General features: G+C 39.5%; 1 protein-coding gene across 1 annotated transcript in view; it reads right to left on the reverse strand.

Moving 5' to 3' along the window:
* Positions 1–16,220, reverse strand: part of neto1l (neuropilin (NRP) and tolloid (TLL)-like 1, like) — a gene marked incomplete at its 5' end in the record, with an annotated part of 89,527 nt that extends 73,307 nt beyond the window's left edge. The window contains 4 exons of the mRNA XM_079259364.1: positions 14,822–15,070; positions 15,425–15,559; positions 15,683–15,742; positions 16,193–16,220. Coding sequence (XP_079115490.1) covers positions 14,822–15,070; positions 15,425–15,559; positions 15,683–15,742; positions 16,193–16,220 — 472 coding nt within the window. The remainder of the gene's footprint in view (positions 1–14,821; positions 15,071–15,424; positions 15,560–15,682; positions 15,743–16,192) is intronic.
* Between the last annotated feature and the right edge of the window lie 3,940 nt (positions 16,221–20,160).

Genomic DNA, 20,160 nt, shown 5'->3' on the forward strand with positions numbered 1-20,160 from the left:
AAGATTATAAAACACCTTTTAAACAAGAACAACACTGAATCTTTACTTAAAATATTTTTTACAACCATTGAAAAAAGTGTGAAATAAACATTCAGTTAAATGTAATTTGAAATGTTTACTCTGGCCAGGAAAATATAGAGGAATTGGATCTGGGAGGTTATCAAAACACCGACTTTTTATACAGCGGATCTCTTTCTGAAGTTCCATGGATTTGGTACTTATGGATATGTATGCAAAATAAAGGGAAATCTGAGTAGAGCAAGACTATAAATCTTTGATATTTGTTGCATTTATAGGCAGACTTGTTTAAATTCTCTCTGGAAGGTCCAGTTTCTTCCTTCTTGTCTATCTCTCCACTTCTAAATCACATGTTTTTTTTTGTTTTTTTTTACCAACTTTTTAGCAAAACAAAACCATTCATTCATTCATTCATTCATGATCCAAACAGCTTAGTCTGATTAAGGGTTGCGGGCAAACCAAACCAGAACTAACTAAATAATAACAGTGGTGTATCCAACAGCAGGAGAAATTTCCTCGTCACATGGTGTACTGCATCAAACCTAGCTAACATGTTGCGCTATTTTAAACTGGTAACTGGTAATTCCCTTATTTTCTTGTTTTTTGGCTGCAAATATTAACTCAACAAGAACAACAGCATGAAGAAGGACAACAGAAGAAAAACCCTGGAATTGCATTATAAAGCCTGCTTGTGTTCTATTTCCGCATCATGTTCCACGGCAAAACTTTCTTAATTGTTTTTTCACTTTAAGTTTCTCAAAAAAGACGCTCCTACAACGCAGGTTTTGTCATTTATTTTGGTCTCAAGGTCAAAATGACAATTTTTAAATTCCGACATCCTTCTTTGGAGTCACACCAAGTGCAGCATTACTAAACAGGTGTGGGGAAGAAGAGCCAAGTTTAAAAGACTTTGTAAACAAAAATATCAGCCAAAAATGCCTTTAACCTATAATCTGGCAAGCCGAATTAATATACTGTTGCTATTTTTGTCTTCACAAAAATAGCAACAGTAATGTAATATACATATATATATATATATATATATATATATATATATATATATATATATATATATATATATATATATATATATATATATATATATATATATATATATATATTTGTACATACACATATATAATACATATGTTTAGGCCTCAAGGATAATGATAGACTATTGCAACAATTGCAACAACATGACTCCCCAGACTCACTTATTTTTTTTAGCAATTAATTTTCCAAGAAATAGATGTTAGGATAAAGAAAAACAACTCTTCCTTTATGTTAATCTGGGGGAGTGACGTAGGAATCATAAAGCGGCATGGTGGTGACAGATGAAAAGATGCAGTGTTAGCTGTAAAGAAAAAACACAGACACAAGTGAGGAGACTGTGAGTGTGACAGACCTCTTCCACAGCTGCAAGAGGTGTGCCTGCAATGCTAACTCACTGCATCCATCTCTCCTTGCTAAAACAGCCAACATGGGGGTTGGGCTCAAAAGGTACCAACTGTCATTCGTTCTCACCATACATATATATAAGTTTCCTCATATAAAAGTTTGGTGTCGGCAGGTAAAACTCAAAAATCTTCTTGAAGAAGGACCCTCAGAAATAACACTTACATGTCTTCTCTTTGAAAACTGTACATGTAATTTCATTTTCCCAAAACTCAATATCGATAGCACAAATTTGTTGAGAGATACATGAGGAGCAACTAATGTACATCCATAGTAGCTGGTTCGTAACAATCAGAGACACAGTAGGCAGCCCTGAACTATCTCAGAGAAATCTCTAAGAAAATGTCATTTTCATTGCTGGGAGTACTAATTGTGAGAAGCACTGTAGCAAAGCACTGTCAATAAGACACCCCCACCACCCTCCCCCTTTTTTTTCTTTTTGTTTTGCAATTTATTGAGAACGACAACATGCAAGCAGCTTCATTCAGACAAGCATGCTACAGAAAATGCGCCACAGGAGACTTCTCTCTCAATTTCTACTCATGGATTCCATCTAACTCTGCTCCTCTGTGAAACTAAAACACCAGCAGAGCTGGGCCAGGGAAAATTAAATCCCACTCCCACTGCTACAGCTACAATAATAGTGCGAGACAACATTTTGACAATGCTCTTGCTGGATTTATCTCGGGAGGTATGAAAAACAGAAAAGCTCGACCACGTTTCAGGAATTCATGTTAACTCGCCAGTTTAAATCTACACGAAATGCAAACATTCAACATCTGGATGCCATGTTTCACATATCTTTCCTCATAAATAAAAAGTAAGGTGCAGTAGGAAGATGACAAGTCCTGTTTAGGGATAATTTTGCATATATTATCACAAACCCCTGTTTGCCAGTTTGTTGAATGTCACTGTCTATTAGGAGCTGCATTCGGGCAGTGTAGGAAATCCAATTAAACAAATGGCAATTCAAACATGTAAATGTCGGGTATTGTGACCAGTAAATGCCTTTGGAGGCAGATATGAAAGAGAGAATTCTGTCCAGCCAAGGCAATGGCACCGCGGCACTCAGGTCCTTCCAAGATCGACGAGTCCATCTCTATGGTTCAATTTCCAATTTTCCAGTTTGAGCCCATCTAAGTTCAATCTCATGACCCTACCTCCTTGATGATAGGCCCATATATCCTATTCCAGCTATAATCCTAAATGCCACTTGACTCATTTCATTCCTGAAATGACTCTCAGTCCAGTTAGAGCTCTGATGGGTTTTAAGGCACTTTGATCAATCACCATCATCTTGATTATTAGCCATGGTCTGAATTCTAAGTAGTCAAAATCATTACAATGATATGCTACTAGATGTAAACCGAAGCTTGGTGACCAGTTTAAATAAAACTCCACAGTGATTGATAATAGTATAGTCCCACATTTGCATCATATTTATAAAGCAATTTGTCCTGACAAAGATTATCTGAGTCTCCCCACAGTCTGCCTCGGCTCGGCGAGTGCAAGGAGCAAAAGGGAGGGGAGAAGTTGCAGCTTTTATTTGCTCTGACTTTGGCTAAAGGTGCCGAAACACCACTTAATCTACCAGTCCTCTGGGGTCTGAGGTCACAGCACCCTAGGATGACCTGAATAACAGAATGCTACTCAATTCCCCCAACAACGACACAGACTGGGTATTGTACTTGCATGCTGGTTCCTCCATTTAGTAATTTTCGCTGCTGCACACCTTCGACTCAACTCTTCCATGAGCAATTTTATGTTATATGACATAAACACAAAGCCGCCTCCAACACTGCGACGGATGTGCTGTGTGACCTCCAGAGATGAAGTGAATCCAGGAGGCGTAGCTTTCCATGTGTCATGAAAAAATGACAAGGTTGTTTTCATGCAGGGTTTTATAGCCAACATGAATTTTACTTGTCATACCTCAGGTCAACTGGAGGCTGGTGATTAAAGATTTTTGGGGGGAACATAGTTTTTGTGTTGGGTGTGTTGGAGCTCAAAGTTCTTGGGCGACAAGCAGCAAAAACAAAAATCAACACTTCAACATAAATTCAGCCCTCATTTTCTTTTGGAAAGCTAATTTCTCTTTGTTGCAGATTACAGTCGGTCAGAGAAATCCGGAGGTATTGCTAACATCACATCCAGCAAGCTAACTATACTCTTCAAAACATGAGGATGAAAAAACTAAATATTATCAGCAATACACTAAATACACTGTCCCTATGAAATAATTGTGATTTTATTTATATTTGTTGAATTTATGTATTCACATGTTTATTTAACAGGAACAAATGCATAAAACTTTGCTTCATAACATCATAAAAGTAAATGCCATGGATACAGATTTTTAGCAAAGGCTAATTTGCAAGTCATCTCTGGTTTGATTTGAATAATGAAAAAACAGAAAATTTAAATCTATTGTGAGTTGAAAAATATTTTCAACAATTTAAAAAGCAAACAATAGGATCATTGTTTACAGTAATATTTTAACTGTTAACTCATTGGCTGCCAAAGATGTTTTTTTTAATGTATTTTCAGACCCAAATGTTCACAGCTAAACATGTCAAAAGACGTCTTTTGCAGTTTAGCATCTGCTGATTTGGCCGAGTGGGTGAGTCAAAACGCTCCCAAGATGCACTCAGCCTGTTGTGTGTAGTCCCAGAAATCACTATTCTTTGGGTCCTGAAAGATGAGCCAAAATGCTCCAAAATGTTGGCAAACAAGATTCCAGATTCTTTCATTCATCCCACAGCGGGGAAATTTACAGAGCAACAGCAGGAAAAAGACACAGAGGGACAATCTGTCAGAAATGCAAAGCATAGAATTAATAAAGAAATAACAATTTTGTTATTTATTTTTAAATAAATGTAGAATATAAAAATATATAAAGAATTGAATTAATATAGATACGGGATTCTTTGCTATAATACTGACTGGCAGCCAATGACAGCAAGAAGGAACACTAGTTTAAAATACGGAGCAGAAAATAAAACAAAACATGGAAATAAAATTAGTTTGAGACCCTTTGAAACCAGGGGTGTGTAAGCTTGTCTGCTTATGTGCAGGCCTATGTGTACATGCAAGTTTGAGTGTGATCTGGGATAATTGTAGTTAATGTTCACAAACTTGTTTCAGTTTCAACAGTTTCTTCATATGTGTGTCAACAACTTCTAATTGTGCCAACTTCTTCGGTTTATATGGAAATTTATTCCATATTTTCTGACCTACTGATAATTGGTGGACAAAATGATGATTGATGTTTTGCTATCAGACAGTTTCCACTTTACTGCAGCTCTAGTTCAAACTCCAAGACTTTATTTACTTTAGCATTTCAGATAGCATTGCCGAGTATTTTCAGATTGTTCACATAGGGTAATGAAGGAGATTCTTCAATCTTTTGATTAGACAAAGATTTTTTTCTTCAGTATTGTAATACTAATAACAACATAACCTGAATGCTCTTGATTACTGTTGTTACTGATTCTGATCTTTTTTGTGTATCCTTTGATATTTTTATGACTTGAATTTCAGATTTCTTTTTCAGATTTTTGACACTGTTCTACACCTAGCACTCACATTTTGTTGTGTCATTACAATAATTTGTAAAGGCTATCCTCTTTCTGATTCTTAAGCCCCAGGAAAAACCCCATCCTGAATAACTTGAATGCTGCTGGATTTTTTTTTTTTTTTTTTTTTTTTTAATGGAGTTGCTGCGGGCCGAGTATTTTTATTCTCATTTTTCCAGTCAAGGCTTTTTGTAAAGAAATGACAGAATTTTCTTTAATTACCTGTGAAGCTGTCATTTCTCCTCAGGTTTGTCCACTTGCATTGATTTGTTCACCGTCCATTCAGCACTGGGACATTCCGGCTTGCGCAATTGGAAACCAGGGGTGTAATTTTGATTGACAGATTTAGAATAAATCCTAATGGATAAAATAAATGACTTAAAAACAATGCTGATTTGCCAGAGAGGCAGAAAGTTGCATTCTAAACAGGATCTTATCAAAGCCAATGAGAAAGCAGCATCAGGTCACCTGTTTGCCAGAAGGTCTACACTAGGGCTGTACAGCTCCGGTCTTCAAGTGCCACAATCCTGCAGGTTTTCCATGTATCCTTGCTGCAACACACCTGACTCAAATTAACCAGTCATTGTGTAGAACTTTATAGGTTGTCGGGTCCATTTAATGTGAGCCAGGTGTGTTGGATCAGGGATACATCAAAGCCTGCAGGACAGCGGCCCTTGAAGGCCGACTTTGGACCAGTGATGTGAAAAAGCATTTGCCCCCTTTGTGATTTCTTGCTGGAATAACTGCAACCAAGTGTTTGTGATAACTGGCAATGTGACTTTCACATTGCTGTGGAGGAACTGTGGACCACTCTTCTCCACAGAATGGTTATAACACAGCCACAGTAGAGGTCGTTTAAGGTCACATCACAGCATTTCAATGGGATTCATGTCTAGACTTTGACATAGTAGATTTGAATTTTTTTTTTTTAATTACCATTTAAAAGTTGCACTTTGTTTCAGGTTATGTTTGTCTGATTTAAAAATGTGTGTGATGATGTGAAACTTTTATGTGTGACAAAGTTGCAAAGAAGTAAGAAATCAAGGAAGGGACAAATGCTTTTTGCAGCACTGTAATACACACCAATATGGAGCACCCCTGTCCATAAAACACATGCATTGTTACAGGAAGTAATTAACCCTTTTAGGTCCTGGTCTACCACTTGGTAAAGGTAAATTTGCTGTGACTTTGTTGAAATTCTTTATTCCATTGCGAAAATAAACCTGAGCATCTCTATCAACTGGTTTAGGTATATAAACCCCAAACTAGTGTTTATGACATCAGTGTTTCAAATTTCAACAATTTCACTGTTGTTATATATATTATTATTATTATTATTATTATTATTATTATTATTATTATTGTGTTCTTTTAAACATCTCAACCATTTGCTAAAAACATTTATTCTTGTCCAGATCAAACAGAAAAACACAGATAAACATTTTCCCCTGGCCTTTTTCTTTGTGCAAAAGTTAAAGGGTTAACCAAATGTAACCAATTCTCAATAAATGCTGACTGCGTGAGTGATCTGTATTTGTTTAATCATTTCTATATACTTATTGTTTCAATAAGTATATAGGAAAAAATGAAAAAGAAGGAAATTAAATAGAAAAATCAAGTATTTTTTATAACATTAGTAATAATACTAGTAATTATTATCATTTAATATTTTCAAATACAAGCAGTGTTGTTGCTTACAATTTCCAGCCTTTTAGCTGAATGTATTTTTGTGTGGGTATTATGCTGCTTATTCCACTGTCTCCTGCTCCACTCTCTTGGCTGAATAACCTTTTATAAATAGATTTGAATGCTGTGCATGAGAATGTGGTGACTTTTGGAATGCACTTACAGGACTGTATTTTGGTATTTGTGAAACTCTTAAACTTAGAGGAACCGTCTGACACTTTGACAAATATACTCATACCTTTCTGCAAGAAGTTAGATGAGAAGTTCAGTGCCTTTTTTTTTTTAATCATAATTATTTTTGCATATGAATCTACCACCTATAGCCTGTTAGTTCAGTGCAGAGTTTGGAAACTTCTGGCTTCTAAAAGTCACGCTGTGTTTTTGCTCATTTAGTTGGATAAAACTGGTTCCAGTTCAACACTTAACATGATACAATGTCAGCTAAGAAAGTTTAAAATGGACTAGTGGTAGTTAATGTTCAAAGTCCAGATAAATCTTCAACAATGACCACAGGTCCAAAAAATAAGAATTTTTTTTAGTAAAACCACATCCCATCCATGTGGCTGAAGTTGATGAACCAAAGATACACATCTGAACTGGCGGTGTAGAAAATCACGAACCCTCACTAGCATTTCTGTAAGGTGCAACAAGCAAGGCGGAGCACACTGCTTACACCAATAATTCTGTTGTCCAGCATACACACTTGCTATGGTAAGTACGCACTAATATGCCATATCGGGATTATATGGTCCCCTAAATGCCACATTCCACTCACTGTGCTTATTTCTCAACCACAGTGACCTAACGCACAGACTGAAAAGAGAATTATAAGGATATGGAGAAGGCTTATTTTATCTCTCTGCTTCTAAAATGTCTCAGAAAAGAGAGTAAAAGGAACTGATTCATGTCACCTTTGTTCGTTGTTTTTTCCCTGCTATTCATCAGAGGAGCGTCGTGTGAATTAGCATGCTAGCAAAGCAGCTGCAGATGTGAGGCACTATTCATATTGCCAGATTTCAGAGTATCAAGGCGAGTGAATTCAAGACTTTTATCTTCTTTAATTATGTAAATCATATGCCACAGATATTTCCTATCAAGTCGAGAGGCAAAAATCTTTTTTTTTTCTTCTCAGCAAGTTTAGCTGAGACTCCCAAGAGAAGCAGGAGGAAGAAACAATCCTTGAATTGCACATTACAGGAAAAGTGGCCCAGATTATATATCTTTGGTTATGCTTAAAATAAATAAACACATAAAATAAAGAAAAAGAAAAAAAAATTATCCTTCTTCTCTGGTTGTTTTTCCTTCATTAATGTAACAACTGCATCATAAGAGCAGTAATAATTATATTTATCATGAGACTTCAATTCATCAGAAATTACATTTCTCAGGGTCGAATCTACGAAAAGATGTTCATAGTTTAAATTTATTTATCATATACATTATAACTTACAGTATAATGTAAATGTGGTTTAAATTAAACTTGTACCCTCAATAGGGGCTGGACCTTCTTCCACTCTGGAGTTTCTCATGGTGAGATGCGCCGAGCAGGTGTGGGCATTCTCATTAGCCCCCGGCTTGGTGCCTGTACGTTGGTGTTTACCCCGGAAACTACCCTATTCCTCAGTTGAAATAGGGTAGTTTCCCTCTGCCTTCTGGTAGGAGGACGGGTCCTGACTGTTGTCTGTGCTTATGCACCGAACAGCAGTTCAGAGTACCCACCCTTTCTAGGGTCCTTGGAGGGAGTGTTGGAGGGTACTCCCTCTAGGGACTCCCTTGTTCTGCTGGGGGACTTCAATGCCACGTAGGCAATTATAGTGATACCTGGAGGGGAGTTATTGGGAGGCATGCCCCCCCCCCCCCTCTCAACCCAAATGGTGTTTTGTTATTGGACTTCTGTGCTCATCATGGATTGTCCATAACAAACACCATGTTCGAACATAAGAGTGTCCATATGTACACCTGGCATCAGGATTCCCTGGGCCGCAGTTCAATGATCGACTTTGTAGTCGTATCGTCGGACCTGCGGCCACATGCCTTGGACACTCGGGTGAAGAGGGGGTGGTGCTGTCAACTGATCACCACCTGGTGGTGAGTTGGGTCAGATGGTGGGGGAGGAAGCCGGTCTGATCTGACAGGTCCAAACATGTTGTGAAGGTCTGCTGGGAACGTCTGGCAGTTGACCAGCTCTATACCCTCTTTGTGGACCTGGAGAAGGCATTCAACCGCCGGGGACTCCTGGAGGGGTACTCCCGGATTATGGAGTACTGGAGTCCCTTGTATGTGCTGTCCGGTCCTGTACGACAGGTGTCAAAACTTGGTCAGCATTACTGGCAGTCAGTCGGATTCGTTTCCATTGAGGGTTGAACTCCGCAAAGGCTGCCCTTTATCACCGATTCTGTTCATAACTTATATGGAGAGAATTTCTAGGCGCAGCCGAGGTGTTGAGGGGATCCGGCTTGGTGTCCTAAGGATTGAGTCTATGCTTTTGGCGGATGACCTGGTCCTGTTTGGTTTATCTGTCCGTAATCTCCAGCTCTCGCTTGAGCAATTCACAGCCGAGTGTGACGCAGCTAGAATGAGAATCAGCACCTCCAAATCTGAGGTCATGGTCCTCAGTCGGAATAGGGTGGATTTCTTCCTCTGGGTCGGTAATGATGTCCTGCCTCAAGTGGAGGAGTTTAACTATCTCAGGGTCTTGTTCATGAGTGAGGGAAGGATGGCGCATGAGATTGACAGGAGGATCGGTGCAGTAATGTGGACTCTGCGCCAGCCTGTCATGGTGATGAAGGAGCTGAGCCAGAAGGTAAAGCTCTCAATTTACCAAACGATCTATGTTCACCTACGGTCATGAACTGTGGGTTGTGACCGAAAGAACAAAATTTTGTATACAGGTGGCTGAAATGATTTTTTTCCGCTGGGTGGCCAGGCTCTCCCTTAGAGAAAGGGTGAGGAGTTTGGTCATCAGGGAGTGGTTCAGAGTAGAGCCAAAGGTCCTCCGCATCAAGGAGCCAGTTGAAGTGGCTCAGGCATCTGGTCAGGATGCCTCCTGGATGCCTCCCTGGTGAGGTGTTCCAGGCACGTCCCTCTGGGAGGAGACCCAGGACATGCTGGAGGCATTATATCTCTCGGCTGGCTTGCGAACGACTTGGAATCCGGTGAAGAGGTCAAAATACATGTAAGTGCTAAATAAAAGATAAAATTTCAGACTGAACTGAAGTATGAACTTTATTTATGTCTTTCTTTTGCATTTGCAGAATAACTGTATAGTCTGCTGTGAACTGACTTCTGATCCAAAAAAATTTAAAGTTGTAAAAATGTTTCCACACAACTTTTATACCAAATACAAACAGTAGCTTGAGCGTCCATTATTCACATTTTATATATACAAAAGTTATACATGCGAGTTATATCCATGTGTCAAGTTTATCCATATCTGCCAGAGTTTTAAAATAAAGCATCATAGCTTGTGATTTCATACGAGTTTGCTTGATTAGCAGAGACCCAGCTTAAGCATGAAAATGTGCTTTTTTGGATAGTTGCTGAGAGCATATTCTACTAAAAATACACACGCACAGACTAAATCAATTCCCTGACCGGGACTAGAAACTAAATTAACTTTCATTTAAAACATTTAATGGCTGCGTAAAAAGTAAATAAAAACAGAAGGAGACTATTTGCAAATCTCATAAAAAAGCATATCAGACGTAACTACGACGTTATGCTATTTCATGGAAAACATACGATCATTTTCACTTTGATGCCAGATAAGCATTTTTAAAAACTTGAATCGGTGTGATGTTTATCATTGTATATCATTGTTTATCATTGTATAGTATTCCTTCTCCCAGTCTGTTAAATTTGGGAAGTGAGGAGACCATCAGCTGGAGTTTAAGGAGAGGAAAGCAGTCTCATTCCTGACTGACGCTGCTGGATATTTTGTGCCATGATGCTACAAAGTCCTACACTGCTGGCTTGCCAGTTCAGCTCCTGTATTCTGAAGGAGTACAGGCAGTACGTGGTTTAGCAATGTCTTGCTGAAAGATGCAAAGCCCTCTGTGAAAGAAACATTGCAGATGTTGCTGTATAACACCTTCATACTTTTCAGCATTGACAGATCCTTCACATATACATAAGCTGCTACTGCCATAGACACAAATAAAGTCCCACAACATCAGCAATGCAGGATCTGGAGCTACCTGGAACGAGCCATCGCCTCTTTTATCTGAAGGACAAAGCCTCAATGGAATTCTGATCTTTCTAACATCTTGGTTAATTTGAGCACAGTTTTCAGCACAAATGTGCACACAGACAGGGATTTCTGGAAGTGTTCCTGAGCCCATGCAGAGATATTTGGTAGGATCATGTGTGTTTTTAATGTAGTGACACCTGAAGGTCTTAAAAAGCATGAGCATCCAGTTTTGACCTTTGGCCTTGTCGCTTGTGTTCTGTGATGTCTCATTGTTCTCCGAATCTTTAGACATATACTTGATAATTGATTCTACGATTTTAGACACAATTTACTGGAGATCGGTGGACGTCGGCCCATCTCTTCATCTGAGAGGTTCTGCCTTTCTAAAATGCTCTTTTTGTGTCCAGTTACGCTACTGACCTGTTAGCGCTTAAGCTAATTAGCGCTAATTAGTCAAGTGCTCCGTAAGTTGTTTATATGTGACAGTTATTTTCCAGCCTTTTGTTGCCCTTGTTTGAAACTTAAAATGAGATCATGTTTTTCATGAAATCTTAATGTGACTCACTTTCCGCATCTGATTTGTTGTTTCTGATGTATTGTGAATAAAATATGAGTTTGTGAGATGTACAAATCATTGCATTGTTTTCATTTAAATTGGGGTTGTGTAAAGACATGTGTGATAGAAATTTATGCAACTTCCTCTCAACATCAAAGCAGCTCATTTATCAGCTTCTTTCAGACAACGGGTAAACTATGAAGGGACATAAAAAGCCAGAAAAACATAAAGATCTTTTATGAATCCAAAACAGTCACCGTTATTTTACTTAAATCCTGAAAAGAAAATTTGAAGTTAGCATTTTAGGTTTACTTAAATCAAATTATTAATTTATCATACATTAAAATGCAACTCAGGCGCTTTACATTAAAAACACATTATGAACCATTTGTAGCTCTCGACATGGTTATTGGAGATTTTCTAACCTTTTGCTCCTTAACTAAACTGCTACTAGTTAATTTTATATGTAGAAACAAACAAGCACCCCACTTATTGTTTAATAGCTTGTTGAAGCACTTTTAGTGGCAATGACTGATTTAGTGTTAGCATCAAGTCTCTTAATCTTCAGCTTTATCCAATTCAGGGTTGCTGGAGCTTATTCCAGCCATTGTGTACCATTGGGCCGATATCATGAAGTCAGGGGTCCCCAAGTTCCATCCTCGAGCTCCACCAATCTGACACTTTTAGATGCAACCTTTGTCCAACACACCTGAACCAAAAACAGCTGAATTCCCTCTTCTGCATGTCATCCAGCTCTGCAGAGGCCAGGCAACGAGCCACTCAGGTGTGTTGGACAGGGGTTGAATCGAAAAGTTTCAGAATGGTAGATCTTGAGGACCGAACTTGGGCACTCCTGCTTTAAGTTATCCAGCTTAACTACTTCAAATAATAAAGATCTCATTAAGCACTAGAACAACGCTAATAATCAACTATCTCAGCGAACCCAGGTTTTCTGACTGGATGTGTGCTCGCTCATATAAAAGCAGGTGGATTTTCATGCAAATGACCAGTAACAATCATCCTGCAGATTGGAAAGAAACATTGCTGCAGCAGCAAAATATGCCAAAGTAACAACTTGTAAACATTGAAACCCAAAAGATGAAAAGTATCACCGCTACATTGTTAAAGCACATGTTGATCTAACAATTTACAGCTGTTTATTTTCTGTGGTATTATTCTTGAGGTACATTATGAAAACTAGCAATAATTCTATTGGATGTAATAACGGCTGTTTGGGACGAAAAGGCGGAATAGAAGTCAGCTGATTAACCGTTGATGTCTATGTTCATTTTCTCTCATCCAAACTGAATTTGTTCAGTGATTTAAATGAGTTTAGAAAACACTTTATGCGATAAATGTTGGCATTATTAGACATGTGCAGACATAATTTGATGGATTTTGATCGACACACACACACTCACTGAAGAAGATACGAAAGGAATTTCTTTTATAACTTTGTGAACATTTTAAAGAATAAAAATAGCTCAAGTTAGTTCATATTACTTGAAACTGCACAGGAGGTTGTTTTACTGGAAACTTTAGGCTACATAAGCACTGGAGCAGCAGGCCACGTTCTGGCCAAAGTTGCCATGGTGATACAAACTGAGTGAGGAGCAAACTAACCGCATGAAACCAGAAATCCAGAGTTGAACTTTTAATTAATTTCAACAAGCCAATAATCCTGTATGATGGTAGATGTCCCTAAACAGAATACCAGGCCATCCTGAAGGTGCCAAACAGCCAGGGTCCTCCTCTCACTCCTCCTCCTCCATCTTCCCTTTTGGCTTTGTCTGTTTCTCAAGGTGTCACCACAGCGGTACGGAAGCGTTTTTGCATGTTTTTGTTGGCAAATGCTTTATGCATCGTAGGGGAGCAGAACTCAAACCTCCAACCTTCAGGCCAGTGGGCAACCAGATGTCCCCCCTGAGCCACTACCACCCACCAAACACCCACACACATTGACTTCAAAAGCAACTTTAGAGTAACATGTTACTCTAACTCGGATAGCCAAAGGAATTCCACGTATGAAGCTGGCAAACATGCAAACTTTGGAATTTTGGTCATTTTGATCTCGTCTGTTCGGGGGACAGAAGTCATGCACTTTATTTAGATGCATCTTTGCTATTTTGCTGCAACCACTCCCGACAGGACATACTGGTTTAGCTGTGCTCGGGGCTAACAGAGGCCTGTAGAGTCTGAGATTTACCTCAGAAGGTTTGTTTTTTCTGTGACATCGAGTGAACTTTCTAAGACATCTGATCCTGGGATGATCGGTAGCCGTCTCATTTATTTATTCTTTTTCTAGCGTTGAATCATCTTTCGTCCTGTGGAATGATGGACTCCATGTTGCCTGGAAAATTTTCTTCCCCTTGTGACAATAATTTAACCTTAGGTAGAAAGTCAGTCATCTTTTATTTCATAAACTTGTAGGTATTTTTTTCAAGCTTCCCTCTGACTCATGGCAACTATAACAACAGCTGACGATGTAACGGCGTGATTTTCACTGTGATTCCTTCAATGGATCAAGCTTGATTTATCTCAGCCTACCAGACACTCCTTGCTACCAGCAGCACTTCTTCCCAGTCATTTTACCCCAAAAAGCTCAGTCGTTCTGATTTCTCAATAACAATACAGCCATTAGAGACAAATCTGTAGTCCTCTGTTCACCTCAGTTGCTTTCTTGTCAACAGCCTGTGGCTGGTAGCATGTGTATCGGATGAAAGGTCTTTGTACTCCATGCGTGTTCGTCACATAAACAATGACACGCGCAAACATCCAATGGCGAAATGCTCCTGAAGGTGCAGTGCATGTAGAGACAAATTGGCACACGCTTCATGTTTCTCTGGCAGTGGGCCTTTCAATGCTCAAACACACTAAAAACGTTGATAGTCTTATTAAACCCAGTCAAGTGTGGGTGAAGGAATATTAAATCATGGTTATGACCCGATTCTTCGTCGTCAATCCCCACACACTGCCTCAGTAATGGGATTTCAAACGAAAGATGAGGCGAATTAAGAAAATCAAGGTTACACATGCAACCAATAATGGAGAAGGTTGTGCTGGACAGGACTGATTAGTTTTTTCTGCTTCTTATATGCAGCAAAGTGGCATCAATGACACAGTTCCACTTCAGTCCACATACAGATGAAGGGAAGAAAACATTCAAAGCCGTCCGAAGGCACTCAGTGGCAGTACGTTGCAAATGGTAATACTGTCTGTGTGCTGACAAACGATCAATTCAACTAAAGGAAGCTCTCGAAAGGTCAAGATGAAAGGGTTGTCTTTGGTACTCATTTAGGAGTCTCGTGGTTTGATCTTCTCACAAAGTAAGTACAACCATACCTGCAGTGAAGTTGTAGGTTGCAGAAAATCCCACCCCCTCCAGTTCTCCATCAGTTACGAATTTTATCCACAGATATCGGCCGCTACTTCTGATATCTGGTGGGCTGTGCTGACCGCAGTACCGGCCGAGCATCGGGGAGAATCCAAACGGTCCATCTCGAACCTCAATGTTGTCAAATTTACATTCCCAAGAGGACTCAACAGAATAATTCTCCTCAAAGTGTAGATCGATACACTGCCTTGGGGGAGCTGCAAAGACACAATGAGAATAATTATCTCAAAAGCACAGAGCAAGAAAATGTTGGTCATGCCTTCATTGATGAATTTCTTTCATCATCTGCAGGTCTCCGCATCTGAGACGCACCTCTAATCCTGCCTCTTAGCTCATTTGTAAAACACCAGAACTGTCAGTTCCACGCTCTCTTTCAGAGCAGTCTAATCAGATTACGTGGAATCAGATAAGATCTTTCAACATGGGAAAAAAAAAGAAGCTTTAATAAGCACAACATTTAATCGCTAGGTGGATTTTCCTATCAGGAAAACTACAGGAACGGTCCAGCTGGATTTGTTCTTTTAAATCCTGTGCATGAACGCAATATTCACCTTCAAGGATGTAAACACACTCTGTGTTCGGTGGGTATTTGTTTGGATAATTGGGAGAAGTAAAGAGTCCTCCTTCTGCTTCTTTCACCCATGCTCCGCACTGACCTGCAGGCTTCACTCCAGAATTGTTTTTCACTAAACCAAGGCAAAAAAAAAAAAAAAGAAAAGAAAAGAAAAGTCACAGATTAAAGCTTTGAAGAGAGGATGTTGATGAGAAACTAAAAACAACAGAAAAGAAGCACTGGCAGCAGAGATTACCTGTAGCTGAATCCTTTTTTGTTGCCCCAGACAACCCAAGTATGAGCAGACTTGCAACAACTGCAACATCAGAGAGATAAATACATATTTTATTGAGGTCTGAAGTTTGACTCAGCAAAGCTACCATTCTGATCACACTAAATCTGTCCTGACTGCAACCTTACGAAACGATGAAGAAGCACACCAAGCCTAAAATGAAGGGTTTGGGTTTCTTTGATTGCACAACAAATATGGCAAATGTAAAAACACAAGCATCACTCCTGTGGATTTCTCTTTCTTTGCATAATTATCAGCAGTTACTGCAAAGCAAAAACACCAATATCACAAATAAGTTTTCTTTACATAAGAAAGCAATTAGTTTGGACGTTTGTTTCCACTGAGAAGTCTCTATTTGGTGCCTACTTTCACTTTAATCTGTTGCTTTGATATTAACAGTCCACCCTGAACTGATTAAAGGATTATTGGACTCCTTTTGCGCGAGCGTGCTTCAGCTGGTGGCTGATGTCTTACCGTGATGGAAGCTGTGCCCATGTACCATGTCTGTTCCTTTCACAAACGGCTTCAGACTCAACTAATTCCATTTAGATTAAAGAATACTTGGAGAGAAAAATAATAATAATCAAGACAGGTGAGGGTTTTTTTCTCCTTCTTTGCAAATTCAGACGTTCATGCCATACATTCTCTCGGCGGAAGAAGAAGAAAAAAGAAGAAAAAATACTCCTAGTTGAGACCTCAAGTGGTTTTTAAAAAAAACCCAACAAAAACAAAAACCAAAACGTGCCACAACTAATCACCAGTTTCATATAAAACCAAAAACAGTTCCAAACACTCTCCCGATTTCCATCCAAAAGCTTCTAATACCCTTTGGTGCTTTTGGTGCACTGAAAGGATGAATGCTCCCTTCATCAGCCCTTCTCTAGTCGCTCCACCTTTGCGATCTTCTTCTGGAAAATGTCACGGACAGCCTTGTTTTGTCCCTTTATCAGGAGCGGGGATCCATGAGAAGCACGCAAGACCACGAAACAGTCATCTCTGCGGCGTTTGCTTCACTCTTCCGTGGTGCGTAAAGATCACCCACCCCCCCCCCCACCCCCACCCCCCCTACCCCCCAAAAGGACGACCGTCTTCTTTTTTTTTTTCTTTCTTCTTTTCTCTGAAAGAAAAAAAAAAAGCTGCTATGTGGAGGTTTGTGTGGGTTTCATCTGTCGCCTCGGTGTTTCTCAAGAGGCTGCCAGTGGTGGTGCGCGCGTGCCCTCTCTGTCTTGGCTTCTGTCAAATGAAGAGTCCCCGCATCCAGCAGGAGTTAACGTGCGAGCTGCCTCCTCCACGCACGTCCTGACTACAGCCGACCAATGCGCCACCGCGCTCACGCACTTTTGACGCACGCGTGGAAAAAGTTCTCTGGGATCCACACACGCCTGCATCACGCATGGGCTCTATCTGTGTTTGTTGATGTGTGTGTGAGCAAGCGCGCGTGTCATTCAACAATAAAGCAAGAGCAGCGGATGTGTCTTCTTAGCTCGTAGATGCTTTTTTTTTTTTTTTTGTCTGTCCTACAAGTCATGCTTTCTGGCACTGGCCAGGCCAACACATGAGAATTTGTTCTTAATGTTTTGCCTTTAGTAAAATAACGGTATATTAAAAAAAAAAACACAGAGGGGAGAAAAGGCACTGAGAAATAAAAGCAGAAAAATCAGGCGCACATCAAACAAAAGCGAAAAAAATAAAGGAGATTTGAGAAATGCAGAGTCCACAAAAAAGGAGAGGATTAAGTCATATATTTCATTTGTTTAAACGATCTACTTGTTGTCTTTTTACTCATTCAGTGAAGTGTGAAACACAAGCTGGTTCAACTTAAATGTTTTATTCAAAGGTGTAAATGATGTCTCCATGTTTTCAGTCTACATTGAAGAGAGATGACAGATCAAACTTCATTTATCTGCTTTTTTTCTTTTTTTTTTTTTAATACATATATATATATATATATATATATATATATATATATATATATATATATATATATATATATATATATATATATATATATACATAGTGTGCATGTCAGTATGCATCTGTCCACACTCATTCTCACACCTGATGACAAAGCTGATCAGAGGGTGTCCAGGGACAACTCAGGGGCTCAGGCTCCCAAAATAGTGTTGGCACCCAGGAGACAATATCCATCTTCTGATACTCCTGCTGCAGATGCATTGTTGGACGCAGTCCCTCAGTACGCATGTTTAAAGCTACTGGTTGGCATTTGCTCCCAAATGTGGATCATGTGGAATTAGACAATTAAAGATGCTTATCCAGCAACTTTGTCTGCTCATTTTGGTGCATAAACCCTCCTGAGATTCCCTGAAAAAGTACTTACCATCATCTCTAAACTTCTTTAAATCACCTCCTCTCTCAACGATTGGCCTGTTTTAAGAAGTGTTTGCTTTTATAAGATGTAATGCAGACTTTTCAAGTGCAATAGTCTCTGCAAATACACGTGGGAGTGGGAAATCACAGAACTCCTTTCAGCTGTTAGCCTTCTGTTAATCTGTCATACACAGCAATTTAATGGACTTGGGATTTAGACACCCCCTCTACACACAGACACACAGACACACACACGTACAACAGAATGGAAGCTTAGCCACTCTCTTGCTACAGCAAAGTAAACTCCCATGAAGCCCCAAACCTGCAGTGTAGTGAAGCCTGCTTTGCTTTCTCCAAAAATTTGACAACAAAAACTGCGAGTCTCAAAGATTTTAAAATGTCAATTTCTCTGCAGAGGCAAAGCCTATTATAGATCTTACAGTCTGAGGGGGTGTCGGCAATATCTGAGCCAAGATACAATGCAAAGCCAAAAGCTTGTTATTGATTAAAAAAAAGGGATGCAGTGTCATTTGACAACTTTATAAACACAGCACCATACAATTCTGATGGGTAAACTCTGAGATAAAACAGTGGTGCTGGTTGGGAATTATTTAAATAAAGCTTATCTGCCCCATTGTAGGCAACAGAAGCCTCTATTTGCTTGTGTAAACAGTCTTTTCAACTCAACAGCACTACAAATCACTGACATAATTCATTCAACCGTAGACTCAGAGTCTCTTTTTCTTAATTAAGGAAGTCTATTATTTGCCCAGAGATGATTATTGTGCCATTATTGGATATGTAAATTTGTAACTGTAATTGTTCTGAAGTGGGACATCTTCAGCAGGCACAGGACCATGTGTTTTATTTTAAACACATTTTTTAAACAAAACACACACACTAAAACAGAGTATATACATAGATTTACCAGTGTCTTCAGTAGGTATAACTGTTCCTTTGCTTTGTAACTCAAATATCTAATCAGCCAATCACAAGGCAGCAACTAAATACATTTAGTCAAAGGGACATTTAGTGAATGTAAGCATGAGTAGTTGTTTGTCTCTCTGTGTTGGCCCTGTGATGGACTGGCAACCTGTCCAGGGATAGGCTCCAGCTTCTCTGTGACCCTTAACTGGACTAAGCAGTAAAAAAAAAAGGGATGGATGGAGAAGGGAAACAGCTGGTTACAACTGAGGTATGCAGATACCATGTATGAGTGCACAGCACTTTGAACCTTAGATGGATGGCAGTAGCAGACCAGACCACGTAAAAACAGGAAAATTTGGCCAAAATTCACAAACTTATTAAACAGAAGTTTAAAGAATATGGATCCATGTTGAAATGTGTCAACATCATGGACTGTATATAAAAAGATGGACGGAGCCTCTGTGACGTCACCCATAAGTTTCTGAAGAGCTGAATTGAAGCTCGGTGGGTGGTTCCTACCATTGCCATCTTGGCAAGGGCATGCACGTCGTCTCGCCTGGAAAATACTTATATGGGCAAGGAAGTGGAGCTGAGAGGGGGGCTGTGAGCGTCATGGTGGATGATTGACATCGAGCTAACGGAGGTATTTGGGCTAAAGCTAAGTCATGTTGAACGAAGAACAACCGCGGTTTTTCGCCGCGGCTGTTCTTCGTTCTTCTTACTAGAAGCGGGAGATCGGGTACCTGTCAATCAAAAGGACACGCCCCTAAATATGCCGAACTTCAAGATTGAATTACTTTTAAACGGGTGAGTTAGAAAAAAAAATTCACTCCCCCCACAGTTTTCATGAAGTTAAACCTGACCTATTAAACTGAAAATGGATTTTTGAACCAGGCTGTAAACATGTTTATTTCTGCTGTGAAGTTGGTCTTTTTAACATAGGAGTCTATGGGGATTTGCTCTCATTTGCAGCCAGCCCCTAGTGAATGAAGGGGGAACTGCAGTTTCCAGCACCTTGCTGAATCTATGCCACAAGGATTTAAGGAAATTCAAGAGGAAGAGGCAAAGGAAAGTCAAACCCATTACCCGCAAGATGTGTCTGACAGCTTGCAGCGAATGCATTTTCTGCTCTTTTTGCCGATACATCTTAAGCTAAATTTCACAATTTCATATAGCCTAGTTGCTCC

The sequence above is a fragment of the Telmatherina bonti genome (assembly GCF_933228915.1).
Source record: "Telmatherina bonti genome assembly, chromosome: 20".
NCBI lineage: Eukaryota > Metazoa > Chordata > Actinopteri > Atheriniformes > Telmatherinidae > Telmatherina > Telmatherina bonti.